Genomic DNA, 18,887 nt, shown 5'->3' on the forward strand with positions numbered 1-18,887 from the left:
GAGTCTGATACTGAGAAGTTACCAAGTGCTGTAGAGGCAGATCCAAAGGTGACATCTACAGATATGACAGCAAAATCTACAACTACTAAACAAGATCTAGAGAAGGCAGCTTTGACTGAGGAGCAGATGATGGACACAGATACTGACAGTCAGTCATCCAGTGATATCATCCGACCTTCAGCCAGGGGGAAGTCAGGTGAATTTGAGGCCTCTGTACAAATGTCTGAGATCAGTCCACAAAGTCAGTCAGAAAAACCTAAAACTCATGGTGAGGAACACCTTCAACAAGAAGGTGTGACATCTATCAGGGAAGAGGTACCCCAAGAATCTGATCCAGACATCAGGAGTTCTGATGAGTCCATCGACCTCGCTCCAAAGGCTGTCACATGCAAAGAAGACATCCAAACCACGGCTCAGTCTGTCCCCTCTGGCACACGACCAGAGAAAACATCAAAGAAGAGTAAGAAGAAGAAAGGGCACCGACCACAAGAAGTTGATCATGCAAGTGTTCCTGAATCTAAAGCTTCTGCAGACAGACAGCAAATTCCACAGTCTGGAGAATCAGTGAAAGATGCTGAATCACCTGGAGTCCCTGAGTCTGATGTAGCCACCAAAAGCTGCAAAGAACAAGAAGATGATGTCAGAGAGAGTCGAGAAAATGTGTCAAACAAAGAAGTGACAACACCAAAGACGGGCAAGGTAAGAAGCAGACTCTCTCCTAAATGTTCTTGGATATATTTCTAAGGAGTCTCTGAGTATATTTATACACCACTGTTTGTTTGTTCCCACAGTCCTCCCTGAGGCGTCAGGAATGCTTGGAGCATGATCAGCGTATTGTCGCCCTGGTCTCCATGGTAAGACATATGGAGGTCCGACTCAAACAGCAGCAACAGCAGTCTGTCGGCCGCAGCCTCATCGCCCTGGATGACATCATCAGACAGACTGAGGTAAGAGAATAATCAATGAATCAATCTTTATTTATACAGCGCCAAATCCCCCAAAACATTATCTCAAGACTCTTTACAAACAGAGCAGGTCTAGACCGTACTCTATGTTCTATTACTAACAAAGACCCAATATCAAGACCGGATAAGATCCAGTCCCATCTTACAGACAGGACTCAGTCTGATCTCATCTTAATCCACCATGAGCAGAGCACTTTGCAGCTTTTAGCAAGTTACAGTGGCAAGGACAAACTTCCTTTAACAGGCAGAAACCTCCAGCAGGACCAGACTCATGTTGGACTTGATCGAGTTGGGGATGGAAAGAGGAATAGAGGAGAATATCTAAATTTACCCAACATAAAAACTTTGTTATGTAAATGTAATTCCATATATTTATATCAAACTGCTTCATATCTATATTTTGATAGAGTTTAAGTTGTGCAGTTTTCATCTAGAGACACAATAAAGCTTTTTCATTAGTGTCTTGCTGAACATCATCATTTTTTCTTCTCCAATTTTCCTTTCAACCAATCAGAGTCTGGGTCTTGAATTGTGTGATTTGGAGCCTGCGATCAACAAGGAAGTGGAGGCTGTAGATAAGCTGTTGCAGCCCAAACCTACAGATGTTCCTCAGCAGCTCCTCCTGGCTCTGGAAAAGGACAGACAAAGCTTGGCTCGAGGGTACGAGGCTGCCCGAGCGCTGTCGGCAGGCATTCTGCAAAACCTACAAGACCATAGAGACTCATATAAGGTAAAATAATCAGTGAGGAGAGAACCAGAAAGGAATATGTGTAGAAGATTATCAGTGCTGTAGAGGAGATTCAAATTAATTTTCTTACATTTTTGTAATTTTTTTTCTGACATGTCTCACAGGAGGCAGTGACAGCTGAGCAGAAGTCTCTGGGAGGACGAGTGGAGAGTCTGCTCTCTTGGTTGAGGGACACAGAGGCTCAGATGAATGGAGGGATGGCTGGCGTGGAAAAAATGGAGAAAGCAAATAAACATGACAATGGAGATCAGCTCACACAACAGCTGAATCTTTGCAAGGCAAGTTCTCCAGACTCAAGAGAATCATGAACAAAGCATGAGCAACACTTCCCTCCACTCACTAACCCCTTGTCTTTCGTTTTCCTTACAGGAGCTTCAGTCCTCTCTGATGGCTCGCTCTGATGAGGTCAACAACACAGCCTCTGACATTCAGGTGTTCATCTCAGAGCGGGCTCAGGACCTCGCCCCTGAGCAGAGCAGGCAGCTGCTCCGACAGCTCCAGCAGCTCCAGAGATCCTTCCACCAGGCGTCGGGCCGAGCCCAGGCCTGGGCCGATGCCCTCTCTGCCCAGAGGGAGAGGGAGGAGGAGTGGCAGCGCAGGGAGAGAGTGAAAGACGAAGAGAAGGAGAGAGAGAGGCAGAGTGCGAGGGAGAGAGAGGTTTGGAAAAAGATGATTGAGTCCGACTGGTTTGAAATGCTTTGCTTTTCTTACTAATATACATGAAATGCAGTTAGCTTCATTTTTCATCCATCGACTCTGACCATGCTTTTTTCTTGCACATGTTTTTTTACTGATTTGCTAAAAACTCATCAAATAGACTTTAAACTAAAAAGCCTGTTGTGGACTCGCTAACCTTCAGCACAGTTCAACTTTCAGCACCATCATACATCGACTTCAGCCTAATCTCATCATTTCAAACCTTGATAGCAACCCACTACTGCTTTTAGTGCAAATGCTCAACCACGAGGACTAAGACAGTATCACCACCCTCACTTCTTTTACACAGGCTCCTCTACTGCTCTGCACGTCTCTGTAACATGTGTGTTATTAACCTGTTTGCCTTGCTGTTCCAGATTGCCACTGAAGAAACCCGCTTGTGTCACAGCGGTAAAGACTAGAGATTTGATTGTATGAGAGCCTCGCTGGCTTCAAAGCTTCTCTGTGTTTCCTCTCGTCTCCTCTGAGTGCAGAGGAGGAAAAAGGAAAAACAGCAAACGCACAAACATTTGTCTGATTTCTCTTCTCTGTGTTGTTTGTTGTTGCTTGACCAACATGTTGATGTGAAGGTATTATGTGTACGTCTGCGTGTGTTAGTGTGTGAACTCTGGACACAATCTGCTCAAAGCTTGGCAAAGTGTGCACTGCACCGACTTTAGATGAGAGACAAATATGCATTGAGTGTGCTCTAAATGAAGAAGTATGAAAACTCATGGTTGGATCAAAAATGTATAATGTTTTCTTTTCCCTGTCACATAAACCAGTTTAATTTTTTATGACAGAATCACCCTCACTTTATTTTTCAGGATCAGTTTTTCTCACATATTTTTCTTTGTGGGTCCTCGCTCTTTTTTCCTTCTTCCTATCATTCTTTTATCTCAGGTGGTTCAACAACAGAAAGCGGAGTGCTCTCAGAAGATAGAAGGCCTCTCCATGTGGTTGGCTGGAGCTGCCAGTTTGCTGGCCAGTCAGAAAGCTGGAGGAGAGTCAGGTGACGTGAACGCCTTGCAAGAGAAGCAGAAAAAACTTAAGGTAGGAGATTTTTCCTTCTATAAAATGTAAAGGCCACAGGAAACTAGGCCTACTTAAAGCCTGAATTACTAGCGGATACTAGTTTACCTATGTTACCTGTTTCCTTTTCTCTCCAGGAGGTACAGAAGGATCTCCAGACCAAGCGGGAGAACATATCTGAGGCTATCCGATCTGCAGAGGAGCTCCTGGCAGAGCGAGGGGAAGGTCTGAACCCGGAGGAGAAGAAGAACCTCCAGGAGACGCTAACAAAGATGAAGGAGCAGTACAGTGCCCTCACAGATTCAGCAAACACATCACTGTCAGAGCTAGACACAGCAATCAACACCACTGTCCAACAGAACACACAAAGAGTAAGAGCATGAGACTGGTTGTTGATTATTTTGCTTCTTATTCTGAACATGTTGAATCTTTAAATTCACACTTTGAACTTGTCTCTCCTTCAGGCGAAGGCAGAGGAGGAGCTCCAGGAGACCCAAGGCCAGATAGACACTCTGCTGACTCAGCTGTCCTCCCTTAACCAGCCAGGGAAAGTAGTTGGATCACGGAGGATCCAAGATGTTGCAGATACATCATCAGCACAGCCAGAGGGCGCTGTTACGTCACACACAGAGATGCTGCAGGTCAGAATCTGTTACATATTTCAAGAGCATTCTCACGTAAACATTTTAAAGCCTCACAAAATAACTCCCTGTAATCTTTTTTTCCTTCCCAGGGGGAGCTTCAGCAGCTTCAGTCCCAACAGGCACAGCTTCTCCAGATCACTCAGTCAACCAGAGCCCTTCTGGAACAGCCGGACTCCACTGTTCCTCCTGAGGAGAAGCAACGTCTCCGGGCTGCCCTGGATCAGCTGCAGGCTCAGCACCAGGAAAAGCTGCAGAGCTGCCAGGTACTTACAATAAATATTTAAGTGCATGCTGAACCTACAGCAACGCCTCCTGACCTAGTGCTAACTAATAATCATCCCTAATAATTCTTCAGGACCGTCTGAGGAAGTCTGAGGCTCTGAAAGATGAGCTCACAAAGTTCCTCCAGGAACATGGCAGCCTGGGTACGTGGCTGGAACAAAGCGAGCAGGAGCTCCGTTCCCTGGGGGAAGGAGAAACTGATGCTCAAGGTCTGAAGGGCCGGCTGGAGGAGCACAGAAAGGTACACAAGAATGAATGCAAAACATCAGATTCTTAAGATAAGATAAGATATTCCTTTATTGGTCCCACAACGGGGAAATTGAAAGTTTTTCAGCAGCAAAGTGGACAGTGCAAAACAGTATTGAGTAAACAAGAGCGTATAAGATTAAAGATTAGCAATTAAAAAAGTAAATAAGCATATTTTAAGAAAAGTATATACAGAACTAAATAAGTAAATTCACAATATATTTACTAAACCAGAGATACATTAAGAAATGTTCACAGAGGTGACATAGGTGATTAAAAACAATGTATTGAACTCAGAAGCTTGGTAGAAAAACGTGTTGCACATGTTAGGAGTTAGATGAAGTAATCATTGCACTTTTTATATTAACAGAAGAATCTCCAAATTTGATAACTTACTTGCAAACATGAAAGCTGGACGTTTCTCAACAGATTGCATGTTCTCCACTAGGGGGAGCTGTTCTGTAATGTCAGACAAATGATCAGACTTGTGATTCAGGACATGTAGATGCTGCTACCCATACATGTAGAAACAAACAAGCTCATAACTCCCAAAAGAAACCAAACCTCTCATTCCTTCTTTAAAGAAACTCCAGTAACAGTCACTATTTCAAGCTGGCTCTATTATGAAGCTGCTGCTGCTGCTGCTGTTACTTGTCTTCCCTTTAAGTTTCTCCGTCTCTTCAGCTCTGTCGCTCCATAGTTGGATAATACTCCCTGAGCTCTGGTTAAGTTACTTTGAAGTGAAGTTAATTACTGAGAAATATCACCCTCTGAATCTGGGTCCAGAAGATCTGAGGGAAACACATGCTGACCTTTAATTATCCATGGAAGACTGACTCTCCACGCTCAGTTTCCATCCAGCCACATTCCCTGATTTACACTCACACAATCACACATTTTCATCTGGGAGCCAGTGAGAAAGCCAGCTGAAGCAATTTGGAATATTTTTCTACTTAAGTCCCTAAATGACTCAATATTAGTCTCGGTTGTCCCTCTCTCATACATTTTTCATACCCATTCTGGAAATGAATACTTGATCATGCTTTCCATTAACAGTTTTCTTCCAGAAATACTGTCCATAGCTTCATGAATTTTGCACCTAATGACCTAGATGTGTGTGTCTGTATTTCCAGCTTGCAGAGGAAGTGATTTGTCACAAGGCAGACCTCCGCTTCGTCTCCATCTCCGGTCAGAAAGTTCTGGACTCCGTTCAAGGAGCTCAGGAGCAAGTTGGCGGGTCAGATCCAGCTCTGGATGGCACCAAGCAGCTGGTCACTGACAAGCTGCATGATGCTAACCACAGATACACAACCCTACACACCAAGGTAAGGAGCAGATTACAGTGTAGAAAGTCTTTGAAAATGTGCTTAGATATGTCCTCACACTTACATTGAGATCCTCTGTTGGATGACAGTCAACAGAGCTGGGCGGCCGTTTGTCAGGCCTCTTGGAGAGATACCAGCACCACCAGGATGAGGTTGTCTCCCTACACTCCTGGCTCAGCACTCAGGAGCAGAACCAAAGCATATCCAAGCCCAGTGGGGAGACAGACCCCCAAAACCTGCAGAACACACTAAGACAAGTACAGGTGAAGTACACACATTGACTTCAAATGAACAGTTTGGGATAAGAAGAGAAAGAGCACAGATGATTCAGCAAAACATGGAGAGATATTATTTCTGATCAGAAATCTGACTGTAAGTGTTCGATGTGTCCTCAGCTACTGCAGGATGAGCTGGCTGAGCGCTCGGTGCAGCTGGAGAAGGTAAAGAGAGCAGGAAGAGATCTAGTCAGCGCAGACGAGTCTCCCTCCCTGAAAGCTGTGGATGTTCTCTGTGCTGCAGGTAACATAATCCCTTCACCTGCTGTCTTTTAAGCAAGCATTCACACATCCTCATTCAGACAGCACAGCCTGGACTCAGTGGATGCAGGTAAAGCTGACAAAGAGTGATTTAAATAATGATTTTGTTTCACCCTCCTTTTTTTCAGACGGTTTAGAGAAAAGATTTGGCTCCCTCTCTGCGTCAGTGTCAGAACGAGCTGAGCAGCTGCAGACAGCTGTGGCTCAGTCAGTCAGTGTGCAGGAGGGCCTGAAGGGTCTGCTGAGCTGGCTGGACAAACTGGTTCTGAATCCTGGATCAGTCGCACCAACGGCACAGGCTGTACAAGACGCCCTGACCCAGAACCAGGTAGGCTTGAACGTAGACTTTGCAGCATTTCCTTACAAAGTTCAATATCCCACAAAATGTAGAAATACCACCCTCAGTGTCTAAACGCAGAAAGTTAACTATAATGTGTTTATTTTTCACCCCTTAATGTTTCAATTTAATTCAAATTATCTGTTATTAAATTCCTAGAAACCTTGTCCATCTACAAACCCAAATCTTGTTAACATTTGAATCTGTTCCTCTCGTCTCTCTGCAGAAACTTCGTCAGGAGCTGCTCTCCAGGCAGGGCAGTGTGGAAGCAACACGGGACTCCATCTCCAAACTCCTCCAGAGCTCTGACGCCTCCACAGCCTCTGGTCTCCAGGCCTCATTAGACGAACTGACTCGGCGCTACGCCGCGGCACAGGCCAGCCAGGCCGAGAGGGAGGCTGAGCTTAAAGGTCTCTTGCCCCGGCTGGAGAGCTACGAGCGACTGGGGACCGACCTCCAGGTGTTCACGCAGAGCCGACTGAAGGCTCTGAGTCCGGCGGGTCAGCCAGACCGCAGCGTGGACGACTACAGACAGACTATTGAGGTGAGCAGAGGAGTTTTAAATGAATTACTCATATTAAATTAGGTAACAGCTTTAAAACATCACTGGGTTGTTTGTTCTTTCACTCTTCTTAACTCTTGCTGTGGTTTTTCAGGAGGTGAAGTCAGAGCTGGAGCAGGAAGCTGGCCAGCTGAAATCCTTCTGCAACCTCGGCACTGAGCTCAGCCAATCAAAAGCTTTCAATAACACTCAAAGCTTATTGGATAACGTCAAAGGGGTGTCTGATGAGTTCACCCAGCTGGAAGCGAACGTCAACGAAAGGTGAAAGAGTGACACAACCATACATTAACTTTATTTACTTTGCTGAGAAAGATAGTTCCTTTTATTGTTCATGAATATAAAGCATGGATGTAGATCCCTGACATTTCTTCACTTGGTCGCTTTGAGCAGTTTGCTTCAAATTCCACAAGAGGGCAGCACATACAAACCCTCTGATCCATCAGTCATCCAGCTCTGTGGTTTTCAATGTTAAAATGCGACTCGGTAAAAAAGCAGTGTGACCGCCAGCACACTAGAAAGCCTTCAGAGACGGAGTGAAACTTAGAAATGAAGATGTGATTAGACACGATGGGCACAATTATAAAACAGCTCTGTCCCTCTGCAGAACGGTCTACGCCACGGGCATTTCCAAAACCAGTCTTCTAAATTTGTAGCCCTCATGGAGCACCAGTTGCTATGCCTACCCTGTTTGACGTCGTATCAGTGAGCAGCCACACTTGAAGCCTGTCAGAAGGGGGCCGGCAATTTATAAATATCATCCGTCTGGTGCAGATTGATTGGTTTAATCATCAGTTACATAAAGAAGAATTGTTGTAGTTTATCTTTTCTATGATTTTTAATGTGCTGATCAGATATGAAGAGATACATATGAATCGTTTCTTTAATCGGTGTGTCAGCAGGTCATTATTTGAGTAATCTTGTTGGTGAGAGCTCTCATACTCTACATGTTGTCGGGGATTATTTGCTCCTTTTCATTATGCTTCCCAGCTGTTGGTTTCCACGGGGCGTGCAGTGTTTGTGTGTCCGCCGTATGTGCGTACTGTATCTGTGTGAGCCCATGATCAGGCCTGGGTGCTAATATAAGCAGAGTGGACACGGCTCATTGTCCACCCTATAAACGGCCTACTCGGATGACTCCGGGCCTCCGGTCCCGAGGGGGCAGAAAATAGCAGCATGATAATGATACCGCTTCATGCCAGACGGCCTCTCGGAGCTGTTTTGTCTGCGAGCAGTCAGCACTTTTTCTGCCATAGCTCGAGGCAGATCACATATAAAGAGAGAGAGGGGTCAAGGCTGCCCTGTGTGGGCCATGAATAATATCTGTCAGGAGAGCTCTGTGTATTGTTTTCCTGCTTTTAGAGAGAGATTTAAAACACTTTAAGAGACTGTTTTTGAGTTGAAAACACAAAAAATGTAACTTTCCCCTCCCTCCGCCTCTCCCTATCTTTGACCTCTTCCCTGCTTCCTACCTTCTCCTACGGCTCTTCACACCACCATCCTCTCCCTCCCCTTTTGCGTTGTTTTGCTCTCACAGGTTTGCTGCCATCCAGGCCTGTGAGCAGCAGCTGCTCGGGTTCCGCGGCCTCTCTGGCTCCCTCCTCAGGTGGCTCCAAACTGCACAGGACCAGCTGCCATCCAAAGAAGCCAACCTCAACACAGAGGGTCTGCAGAGAAGAGTCCAGCAGCTCAAGGTGTGTACAGAAATGAAGACCCAGCACCTACTGATTTTTTTCATACTTAACTTTGCAGTTAGTACAATAATACATTACATTTCCTGCACAGTTTCTATCCACACACACATACTGCTTTTAATGCAAGACAAAAAGGTCAAACCCATCCTCTTATAAACTCAATGACTCAGTGACATGCATCCTGCTTTCAGGACTTGTTGAACGACTGGGAGTCGCAGCAATCGAGAGTTCAGGAGCTGAACAAGACGGGCTCAGAGCTGGAGTCCCTCATCATCGACATCACCGCTCCTCAGAGCAAAACCGGTAAGAACAGTGGATTGAGTTTCTGCCAAATGAATCAGATCCTGAACCACTCCTCCTCAGTCAGACTGACTCATTTTCTTCATCAGACCAGCTTTGAAGCTTTATATCTTAAAATGTAAAGATGATGTCGCTGGAAGAGAGAGAAAAAAACGTCTTTAAAGTGTTTTAGATTCACCAGAGAGAAACTGATGATGAACATCAGGGTGCTGTAAAGTGAAACATCAGACCTGAATACATTTGCATCTATAAGCAGAAAGCTAATCTGTGATGGCAGGATTAAATAGAGTCACAGAGATTACATTGGTCTTACAAAATCTTGTTACCTACATGCTTTGAAATTGCAAAGACGCCTAAGAGGAAAGAAACTTCAGAATGAAATGCATTTAACCTCGATGAAACCACAAATTAAAACCTCAAGAACATCAGTCTGCCGTTATTTTACCTCTTTGCAACTGTGAAAACAGTCTAGTTGAGGTGTGAGCAAATTAAACATGTGCTTTGATTGAAGGATTGTGTCAGTAAGTAAAGCAAAGCAAATTAAACCTCTGTTCAGTGTCCTGGTTGCCTTTTCATCCATCACATTTCTACGTCTTGTAAAGGCTGAGTATCCTCCATGTCTTTCTCACTGTCATCTGTTTTCATGGCTTTAAATCTCTCCTCGCCTCTCTCGCTCTGAAGTCTTCGTGACTTTGAAGGTCTCTCTGGTCTTATTAGTACAGTAGCTTTGTCAGAACTTGAAGCAAGTAGCATTAGCACATTGCTGGACCTGTTTTATGTGTTTGTGAGACCATGCATGTATGTTGTAGTGCCACTGTCTCAGTCAGGTGTGTGTCTCTCTCCCAGGTGCTCCTCAAATCAATGGCTCAGCAGGTCCCAGCAGTGTCAATGGCATTCACACCTGCAAAGGTGAGCTCTCCCTTCATCTTTTTACAACAATTCTTACTGAGTTCCTTCTAAAATGAATCTTTGAGGTAAACTTAAACTTATATTTTCCTCCTTGTAGTCACTTTTAGAGATTACTGCACCTTTCTTTTTGTGTTAAACTTTGTTTTAGCGTCCTGTATCGTCTCTGAGTCTGTCAGCTTCTGTCCATGCAAAACATCTGTCAGTGGCAAATATGTCCAAGTAAAAACCATGTTTTCGTGACAAAATCTACATCTAAAGCCCCCCCTTATCTTGACTTCCCTGAGCTACCTGCACTACATACCTGCAGGCTCACAGCATCTGCAGTTCAGTAGTTGATGCTAAATCTTAAGACTTTACTCGTCTCAGATTGATTTGTGTTTCTTTGTTTTTGTATCCTTACATTTCTCCTTTCCCCTCCTGTGCCCTCAGACCTGACAGAGCTCCAGGTAGCCGTGTCTGATGTGAACGGTCGATACGACACGCTGGGCGGGGAGCTGAAGGAGCGTCTCACTCGTCAGCAGGCCTCACTGGAGCTGAGGCAGAAGGCCAGGCAGGGAACAGAGGAGCTGAAGAGCTGGCTGACAGATAGAGAGCAAAGCCTGAGACAAGGACAGACTGCCTCCCCCTCCAGACCTGAGGCTGTGCGCGCCCAGGCCCAGGAGAACAAGGTGAAGGACAGACAAGTGCAATGACTGTTCCTTTTTGAGCATAAACACCATTGAGTAAAGTTAACTGGCATAAGCTTAAGCATTTCTTTAACATGTTTTAGTACTGCACAAAAAAACACCACTAAAAGAAGTCAGAACAGTTTCAGTTCAGAACATTTTATCTTGTGCTGAGTGATTGGATTATTTTCTAAAATGCTGCTTTAATTCCTGTCTCAACCATCTTCTTGTTCTTCTTCAGGCTCTGCTTTCGGAGCTGGCCGATCACTCCGGGAAGGTGGAGGAGCTGAAGAGCACGCTGAGGAAGCTGATTGCTGACAACCCAGATTCTCCTGAGGCAGACAGCTGGAGGCAGCAGCTGCAAGAGATAGGTAGGTGCTGCAAGAGACAAAAACATGACATTATGATGGGCCAGACATTTTACAAAGATGGATAGATTAGAAGTTTGCCTCTGCTGATTCAAAAGCTTGAGGCAAAACGACATCAGTGTGAAGGAGGACACGATATGATAATAAAACTGAAGCAAAGAGACAACAACTAGGAAGGTTTTGAGCTCAGAACATTGGACAGTTATGTGGAGGTATAGTAAAGCAGAGAGAGAACACAGTCCAGAGAGCTGAATGTCGCTCATGTAAACAGAATGTGATCTGTGAGGACTGTCTGTGTGTTTATGTTACTGTCTGTCTGTGAATACAATAATAAGATAACAAGATAACACTTTATTGATCCCAGAGGGGAAATCCAGTTGTTACAGCAACACAAGACATGGTTAGCAAATACTAGAGTAAGAATAAGAGTATAAATGATTAAATTATATGAAATTCTATTCTATTCTATTCTATTAAATTATATTTAATTTAATTTAATTTAATTTAATTATATTTAATTTAATGTAACTATATTCTATTTTATTCTACTCTATTCTACTCTATTATATTATATTATATTATATTATATTATATTATATTATATTATATTATATTATTATTTTAATTTAATTTAGTTTAATTACAACTGCTATACAAAGGTATAACTGAATAAAGAATCATACAGGGCATATAGAAATTGTTAATTGTAAATTATAAATGGACAATAATTGAAGGTACAATGTGACATAGTGATAGTTTAAGATGCATTATAAAGTTAAAGGCATAGGATATGGTATAGTAATTATTGTACAGTATGCTAAGTGGCAATATTTATATGCTAGTGTATAAGGCTGTATGAAAGTGAATATAAAAGTGTATGGTACAGTATTTATGGTACAGTATCAATACATGTGGTGATATAGATATGTGTACATATGTAAGGAGAGAGAAAAGTCGAAGCCAGCGAAAGAAAAATGAATAAGGAAAGGTCATAGAGGGAGAAAGAGGTCGACTAAAGGTGGGAATGGAAGGACAGAGATACTTTTAACTGACATTAAATTGTTAATCACTGAGAGAAATAGTTATTGTAGTGGCAACTTTTAGAAAAAACCTTCTTTGCCACTTCTGCAGGACGTGATCTTTCTGACTCGTGCGTTGTACACAAAGGGGTATACTAAAAAAGGAAATGAATGCCGTATAAAACTATACAAACCAAACAAAGCTACGGTTAGAAAAATATGGTGCTCTTTGTCCTGCTCAAATGAAAGCACACATTGCCTCGCACATGCTCAGTAGCTCTCATTTGGCAGCACCATTAAGATGCAGCATGACAATTAAAGGCACATACACTCAAATAACTCTATGGCTCTAACAGTTATTGATAAAGACTTGTCACTAAGAGCTCACTAAAAAGCAAATTAAACTATGTAGAATATTAGTTAATTGTTCCTTTGTTACTTTATGTCTGGGCTGAGTTTGAAGTCAGAATAAATACTTTTCACAAGACTGTTTGCATTTAGACTCAATGACATCATGCATAACATACTGCTGGGAAACCCACCAACAAATGATCACATAACCACAACTGACAATAAGATTACCTTCACTGAAAAATACACTCTAACCTTAGGACTGCAGTCTGATCACTGTATGAAAAAATGTCGAGAGATGCCAGATGATGCATTTTGCTTAAACTCATCGTATTCTGCTTTAAAATATAAATGTAAGAGAGGATCAGCAAAAAGCCGATGTGATGTGTTTTTGAAAGCTGTCCAAAAGAAATTGGCACTGTGCCTCAGAATTTGTCATATTTTTTTTATTTGTAAGAGATAGCAACGCACTGAGATCAATATTATCCAGGGAGAGAGTGGGAAGTGTTCTGTTGAAGCTATTTGTTCGCTCACAAAGTTGGTATTTTTACCCTGGCCTCCTGTGAGGTAACCGAGACAGAAATATTTAGGGTGAAATCCTACATGCCGGCCTTTCTATTGTACGTTTCGTAATACCACACACACACACACACAGAGAAACGCAGACACACTCCTGGATGCTCTGAACATGTGTTGGAGACAAAGAGACAGAAGAGGTAGGAGGAGAGACAGAGAAGGGATTCTCATTCTTTTTTAGGTTGAGTCAGGATTAGATAATGCAGACTGGTTTCATCACCATCTCTTACAAACATCTAACTTCTGATTCAAAAACTGTAACCCAAAATTCCTTTCATAAGATGGAAGTAATCAGAGCACATCAAGTTCTTCAAATTCTGCCTCAATTTGTCTTTCCCGCAGACTCCCGCTGGCAGACGGCCAATCAGACGGCAGCCCAAAGGCAGACTGAGCTGGAGACGTGTGCCGATAGGCTGGGCAGCTTTGCCTCAGCGGCCAATCAGCTGGGCCCGTGGCTGAGGGAGAAAGAGCTGATGATGAGCGTCCTGGGACCGCTGAGCATCGACCCCAACATGCTCAACACGCAGAAACAACAAGTACAGGTACGTGATGGAGGGATGATGACAAAATCACAGAGATTTACAAAGGTTCAACATGAATAATCCACATGTTGAGGTAACTAGTATAGAGGATAAACATGAGGAAGATACAGACCCACAGAATAATGACAACCACACATGTATGTTGCTATATATTGACCTTCATATCCCCCTCAGTTACAAGTTTTGAAGATTGTTTACAAGATTTTGAAGCCTGTCAAATGTTTTACTCTTTCTTAGACCTGCCATCTCTTTTTTGATCTTTTGGATCCTGATCATATGATTGAATAATGTGCCATCATTGCTCTTTCCAGTTTATGCTGCGTGAGTTTGAGACCAGGCATCCACAGTTTGACCAGCTGACCCAGTCTGCTGAGGGAATCCTCTCCCAGACTGGAGACTCTGCTCAGGACCCCAAGGACCTGGCAGAGGTGCGGTCTGAGCTTGGCTCTGTCACCCAGCAGTGGGAGGACCTTACAAACCGACTGAATCAGAGATCGAACAACATCGACCAAGCACAAGGAACCAGTGAACGATACCAGGTGAGCCGTGTTGCTGTGCTGGTTGCTTGGTTCATGCTGTCATCATGAAGGTATGAGTTTCTCACCTTCCTCCTCTTCTGCCCAGACGCTGCTCAAAGAACTCTCCACCAGCATTTCTTCTCTGGGTGAGAGGTTGGATGGTCAGGCCTCACTGAGCGCACAGCCAGAGGCGCTCAAACGTCGACTTCAGGAGACCGGAGAGATCCGCTCAGAGCTGGAGAGACGGCGGACTGAGATGGCCGAGGCGGAGAGGCTCTGCCAGGAGCTGAGCACCATCGTGGCTGAACCCTACCTGAAGGAGGAGCTGAGTAAACGACTGGAGAGTGTCAGTGGGCCGCTGAGGAGTTTAGAGGAGCGGGCAGGTTTGTGGAGTTCATTTGTCTGATGCAGTAACTGTTTTTAGTAAGCCAGTTCTCCCCAATGACCTGATTTGTTTTTACATCATTTTTGGCTAAACTGATTTCATACAGAGATAATGATGGACTGGAATGAAGGGCAATGTTTTCTTTAAAACGTGTTCCCTCTTTGTAAAACGTTCTATTAATGATTTTTTTATGCTCTTCTTTCCTCCAGCTGATGGCCTTTCCCAGCTCCAGACCGCCCTGTCATCCACTCAGCAGTTCCAGCAGATGTTTGACGAGCTGCGTTCCTGGCTCGACAAGCAGGCCGATCCCACAGAATCATCCACCGACTCTCTGCCCTGTCAGCCTGCAGCTATTCGCTCCCTGCTGGCACAGAACGATGAGCTCCAGCGCGGCATCGCCAGTCAACGAGGTTCCTACGAGCTGATTCAAGCCGAGGGAGCGTCCCTGCTCGCCACTCTACCCGCGGGCGGAGACGAGCGCTCTGTGCTGCAGTCTCGCCTGGCCTCTCTGCGGCAGAACTGGGAGAGCCTGAACCAGAGGATCTCAGATCGGGAGAGCAGACTGAAGGGCACTTTGAGCAAAGCAGAAACTTACCAGCAGCACAAGAGTGAGCTGACTCCGTGGTTGGCAGAGTGTGAACGGAAAGATGAAGAAATTCAGCCGTCGCTGGAGGCCTCGGCTCTGGATGAAGCGTTGCAGAAGGCTCGAGGTCTCTCTCTGGACCTGGAAAGACGACAACCCCTCCTGGAGACCTTTAACACTGCAGCAGATCAGCTGCTGGAGCAATGCTGCATTGGGGATGACGAGGTATCACCGCTGCCTCACCTGCTTTATAGTCTTTTATTTTTGAGTTTATCAGCTTTTTTTGGTTGCATTACCCTTCCAACAAGTATTTTTTGTGCTTTACAAATCATAAATGAAATAATGAAGACAGCATACCTATCGTAATGTAAACTTATTTCCTGTAGGTTCGAGATGAGAAGGCCCAGCTGAACCGCAGAGTGGACAGACTGGGAGAGAGGCTCCATAACCGCACCTCCCAGCTGGAGGAACTGGCCGGCCGCCTGAAGGAGTTCGAAGAAGGCAGACAGGCTGTGGAGAGGAGGCTGGAGGCGGCCAAGCACCAGATTGAAGTCCAGGAGGCTTTAGGACCACAGGTGCTGAAAAACATTGTTTGTAGTCCTCTGAAGTGGTGCAAAAAAAAGAAGCATTAGTGATGTGAAAATGACATGCTCAGTATGAAGACACGAATTAAGCATTTGTGTTTGCTTCTCTTCAACTCAGGCCTGCAGTGCCAAAAGCTTGGAGCGTCTGAGAAGTCAGCAGGAGAGTCTCAGGTCCTTGAAGCCTCAGGTGGTCTACCTCAGAGACCTGGCCCAGGGGCTGGTACAGGACTCACCACAGACACCGGGAGGCAGCACTGAGGGGGCTCAGGGGCTTCAAGAGCAGGCCAAAGAGACAGACAAAGAGTATGATGACGTTACTGACAAGGTGAGTAAAACAGAGTGATCAGCACTCAACATTTCTTTCACACAGGATTCTTTTTAAGACTTTCTGCTCCTAAACCCGATCAGGATGAACAATAAACGCTTTAAAGATGTCAAAATATGCTTGACCCATGTTTTAAGGTCATGCATTTTTAAGTAGGGCAGCAGGTATTTGTGAAAACACTTCTTAGCCCCAGGAGAGAAGACAGTGAAAGCTGTCTGGAGTGACAGAAGTTGTACAACCAGGGAAACTATAATAAGGATCACTGTGTAAGAGGTCGTTGGGTCTACTGTGTGTGTGTGTTTCTGTGTGGACTGAGAGAGAGCAGAACAACCCTAGCTGTCAGAAGAGTTTGCCTATTTGAGTTCCAGAAGTCTTACATGGTCATTGTGGACATTCAACACTCGATCAAAGATTGAAATGTAAACCAGGGCGCAGAGAATCCAACACTCACAGGATTGCTTCTATTTTCTGCAACCAAGGCTGCACATATTCCATTTAAGGTCACGGCGATCACAGGAACTCCATCTGTGTACTACACTGCTGCTGTTTTATATTCTTATTGAATTATTGATCCGGTGTAGTTGCTGAGAAAAGAGCTGCCGTGCTGTCGGAGATGATGCAGATCATCCTGCTCTTAGATAATGATGCTGCTGCTGTCTGTTTCCTGCACCTACACTGACTGATCTATTTTTACTGGATGTTGTGTTGCGTCATTTTCTGGTTTTTGTTATCCGTTGAAGTGTATTGTTCACTTTCGACAGGAAAATGCAAGCTAATTTTATAAAGTGTCCTTTGATTCTGAGGGAAATTCAGAGTTATTTTTGACCCATTTGTGATAATTATGATAAAAAAATACCAGGGATGCATCCTCAAGAGTAGGAGGGAACATCAGCCTATCAGCACTTACTTTGGCATCACTGATCTGCAGTAGTCGACACATATCTGTTGTCTCACATCAGTTAAATGATCACATGCTACTAAAACATATCTTCCTACTTGTGTCACTTTATTTCGATTGGTGCATGCCATAAAAAAATGTCAAAAAAACCAGCCTATGTTATGAAAAGTTGACCTGTAAAACTCCAGATTTAATCTTTTAACCTTTAATTTTGTTAAATATGTGATTATCTCATTTCTTATTGACATCGGGATGAAAGGTATTTCCTACCAGAGATTCTAGAGAGTGGAGAAACGGTCTTTCAGCTGAAGGACAGATGCTCAGTGTTGTATTTTTCAAATGAAACCAAAATGAAACACTTCTTCTCTAACCTCCTGTCTCTTCTCGTCTGTCCGCCTCTCTTTTTATTTCCTCAGATCGAGCAGTGTTGCTCCTCCCTGGAAACCCGCCTTCAGGGTGTGGGCGAGGTCCAGTCTCACGTGCGCGATGTCTTCTCACGCCTTGCCGACCTGGACGATGAGCTGGACTCCCTCAGCCCTGTCGGACGTGATGCCGACTCCCTGGCCTCTCAGACTGACGCCCTCAAAGGTTTCTTGTCCCGTCTGGCCAACCTCAGGACGGAGCTGGAGGGTCACGGGTCTGACTGCACCAGTATGCTGCGGCGAGAGGGCTCGTCCCCTGACCTCCTGGCTCTCAGGAGGGAAACGGAGGCTTTGAGTCGCCAGGCTGGCAAGGTAAGGACAAAGTGACATGATGATGCTGAAGCTGGTAAAATTCCAGTCATTAGATTCAAACCTGATTCAATATCTAAACTTGTTCCATCGAGTCCTTAACCTTCTACCTTTCCTGTTCTCCAGCTAAGCGAGCGTGGTCAGGGCAGGTTGGACCAGATCGAGGACGCCGCTGAGAAGGTTCGGGAGTTCTACAGGCTGGTGGCCGAGCTGCAAGGCCTGCTGGGAAGGGCTGAGGAGGGGCTGAACTCGCAGGGCATCGTAGGCACAGAAGTGGAGATGATCAAACAGCAGCTGCAGGAGTTCAAGGTAGGATGAAACTCTGAATTCATTTACATGGACGTGATATGTCCGAGTACGAGCTGGAGTGTGTGTGTGTGTGTGTGTTTGGGGGTGGTATAAATGGCTGGTTGACGTCTGATTTTCTTTGGTGTGTGCTGCTGCTGCAGACATTTGAGTTACACATATGAAAAATGTGTTTGTGAATCGCAGTTCTGATATCTGTTTGTACGTGAAAGAAGTTGATCCTGAATCTGAACTGAGTGTATGTCTCCTCCTTTCCGCTCATGTCTCTGAAACTAATCAGCGCAGATAAACAGAAAACCTTGAGCGTAACATTAGCTGAGACTTCGAGGCCAGCTGTGTGTACGTGCGTATGTGTGTGTGTGTGGGTGTCATGAATAGTGTCATTCAGTATCTATGGAGCATCAGTGGAGGTCTGTATCCATCCTGTCCTCTTGCTCATACCTCTAGAGACCATGAGGTAGGTGCGTGCGTGTGTGTGTGTGTGTGTGTGTGTGTGTTATGTGATGTACCAGGACACAGAAACAGCGATTAGTTGAGTCACACATCTGCTTGAAATGCCTGACACACTGCTGAATCATGCGGCTCTCCAAAGAACAGTTTTTCTGCTCTTCCAGTGTTTCTCTTAACATTTACCACAAACACACACTTTCCTCTTTCCCTCTCTCTCTCTCTCTCTCTCTAACACACACACACACACATTCCTCCCACTTAGGGATGTTCAGGTACCACACAGCATGTCAACCTGTTAGCCCTGTCACTGTGG

At 44.7% G+C, this 18,887-nt stretch overlaps 1 protein-coding gene across 1 annotated transcript in view; it reads left to right on the forward strand.

Moving 5' to 3' along the window:
• macf1a (microtubule actin crosslinking factor 1a) overlaps positions 1–18,887 on the forward strand; it is a 257,947-nt gene that overhangs the window by 164,247 nt on the left and 74,813 nt on the right. The window contains exons 36-59 of the mRNA XM_034704646.1: positions 3,313–3,462; positions 3,579–3,812; positions 3,906–4,082; positions 4,175–4,348; positions 4,441–4,608; positions 5,747–5,938; positions 6,028–6,201; positions 6,334–6,457; positions 6,603–6,802; positions 7,038–7,355; positions 7,468–7,634; positions 8,908–9,064; positions 9,256–9,367; positions 10,211–10,273; positions 10,703–10,941; positions 11,180–11,309; positions 13,595–13,794; positions 14,106–14,333; positions 14,419–14,695; positions 14,907–15,505; positions 15,667–15,855; positions 15,983–16,189; positions 17,504–17,821; positions 17,945–18,127. Of these exons, the coding sequence (XP_034560537.1) occupies positions 3,313–3,462; positions 3,579–3,812; positions 3,906–4,082; positions 4,175–4,348; positions 4,441–4,608; positions 5,747–5,938; positions 6,028–6,201; positions 6,334–6,457; positions 6,603–6,802; positions 7,038–7,355; positions 7,468–7,634; positions 8,908–9,064; positions 9,256–9,367; positions 10,211–10,273; positions 10,703–10,941; positions 11,180–11,309; positions 13,595–13,794; positions 14,106–14,333; positions 14,419–14,695; positions 14,907–15,505; positions 15,667–15,855; positions 15,983–16,189; positions 17,504–17,821; positions 17,945–18,127 (4,980 nt within the window). The remainder of the gene's footprint in view (positions 1–3,312; positions 3,463–3,578; positions 3,813–3,905; positions 4,083–4,174; positions 4,349–4,440; positions 4,609–5,746; positions 5,939–6,027; positions 6,202–6,333; positions 6,458–6,602; positions 6,803–7,037; positions 7,356–7,467; positions 7,635–8,907; positions 9,065–9,255; positions 9,368–10,210; positions 10,274–10,702; positions 10,942–11,179; positions 11,310–13,594; positions 13,795–14,105; positions 14,334–14,418; positions 14,696–14,906; positions 15,506–15,666; positions 15,856–15,982; positions 16,190–17,503; positions 17,822–17,944; positions 18,128–18,887) is intronic.

This window comes from Notolabrus celidotus, chromosome 16 (genome assembly GCF_009762535.1).
Source record: "Notolabrus celidotus isolate fNotCel1 chromosome 16, fNotCel1.pri, whole genome shotgun sequence".
Taxonomy (NCBI): domain Eukaryota; kingdom Metazoa; phylum Chordata; class Actinopteri; order Labriformes; family Labridae; genus Notolabrus; species Notolabrus celidotus.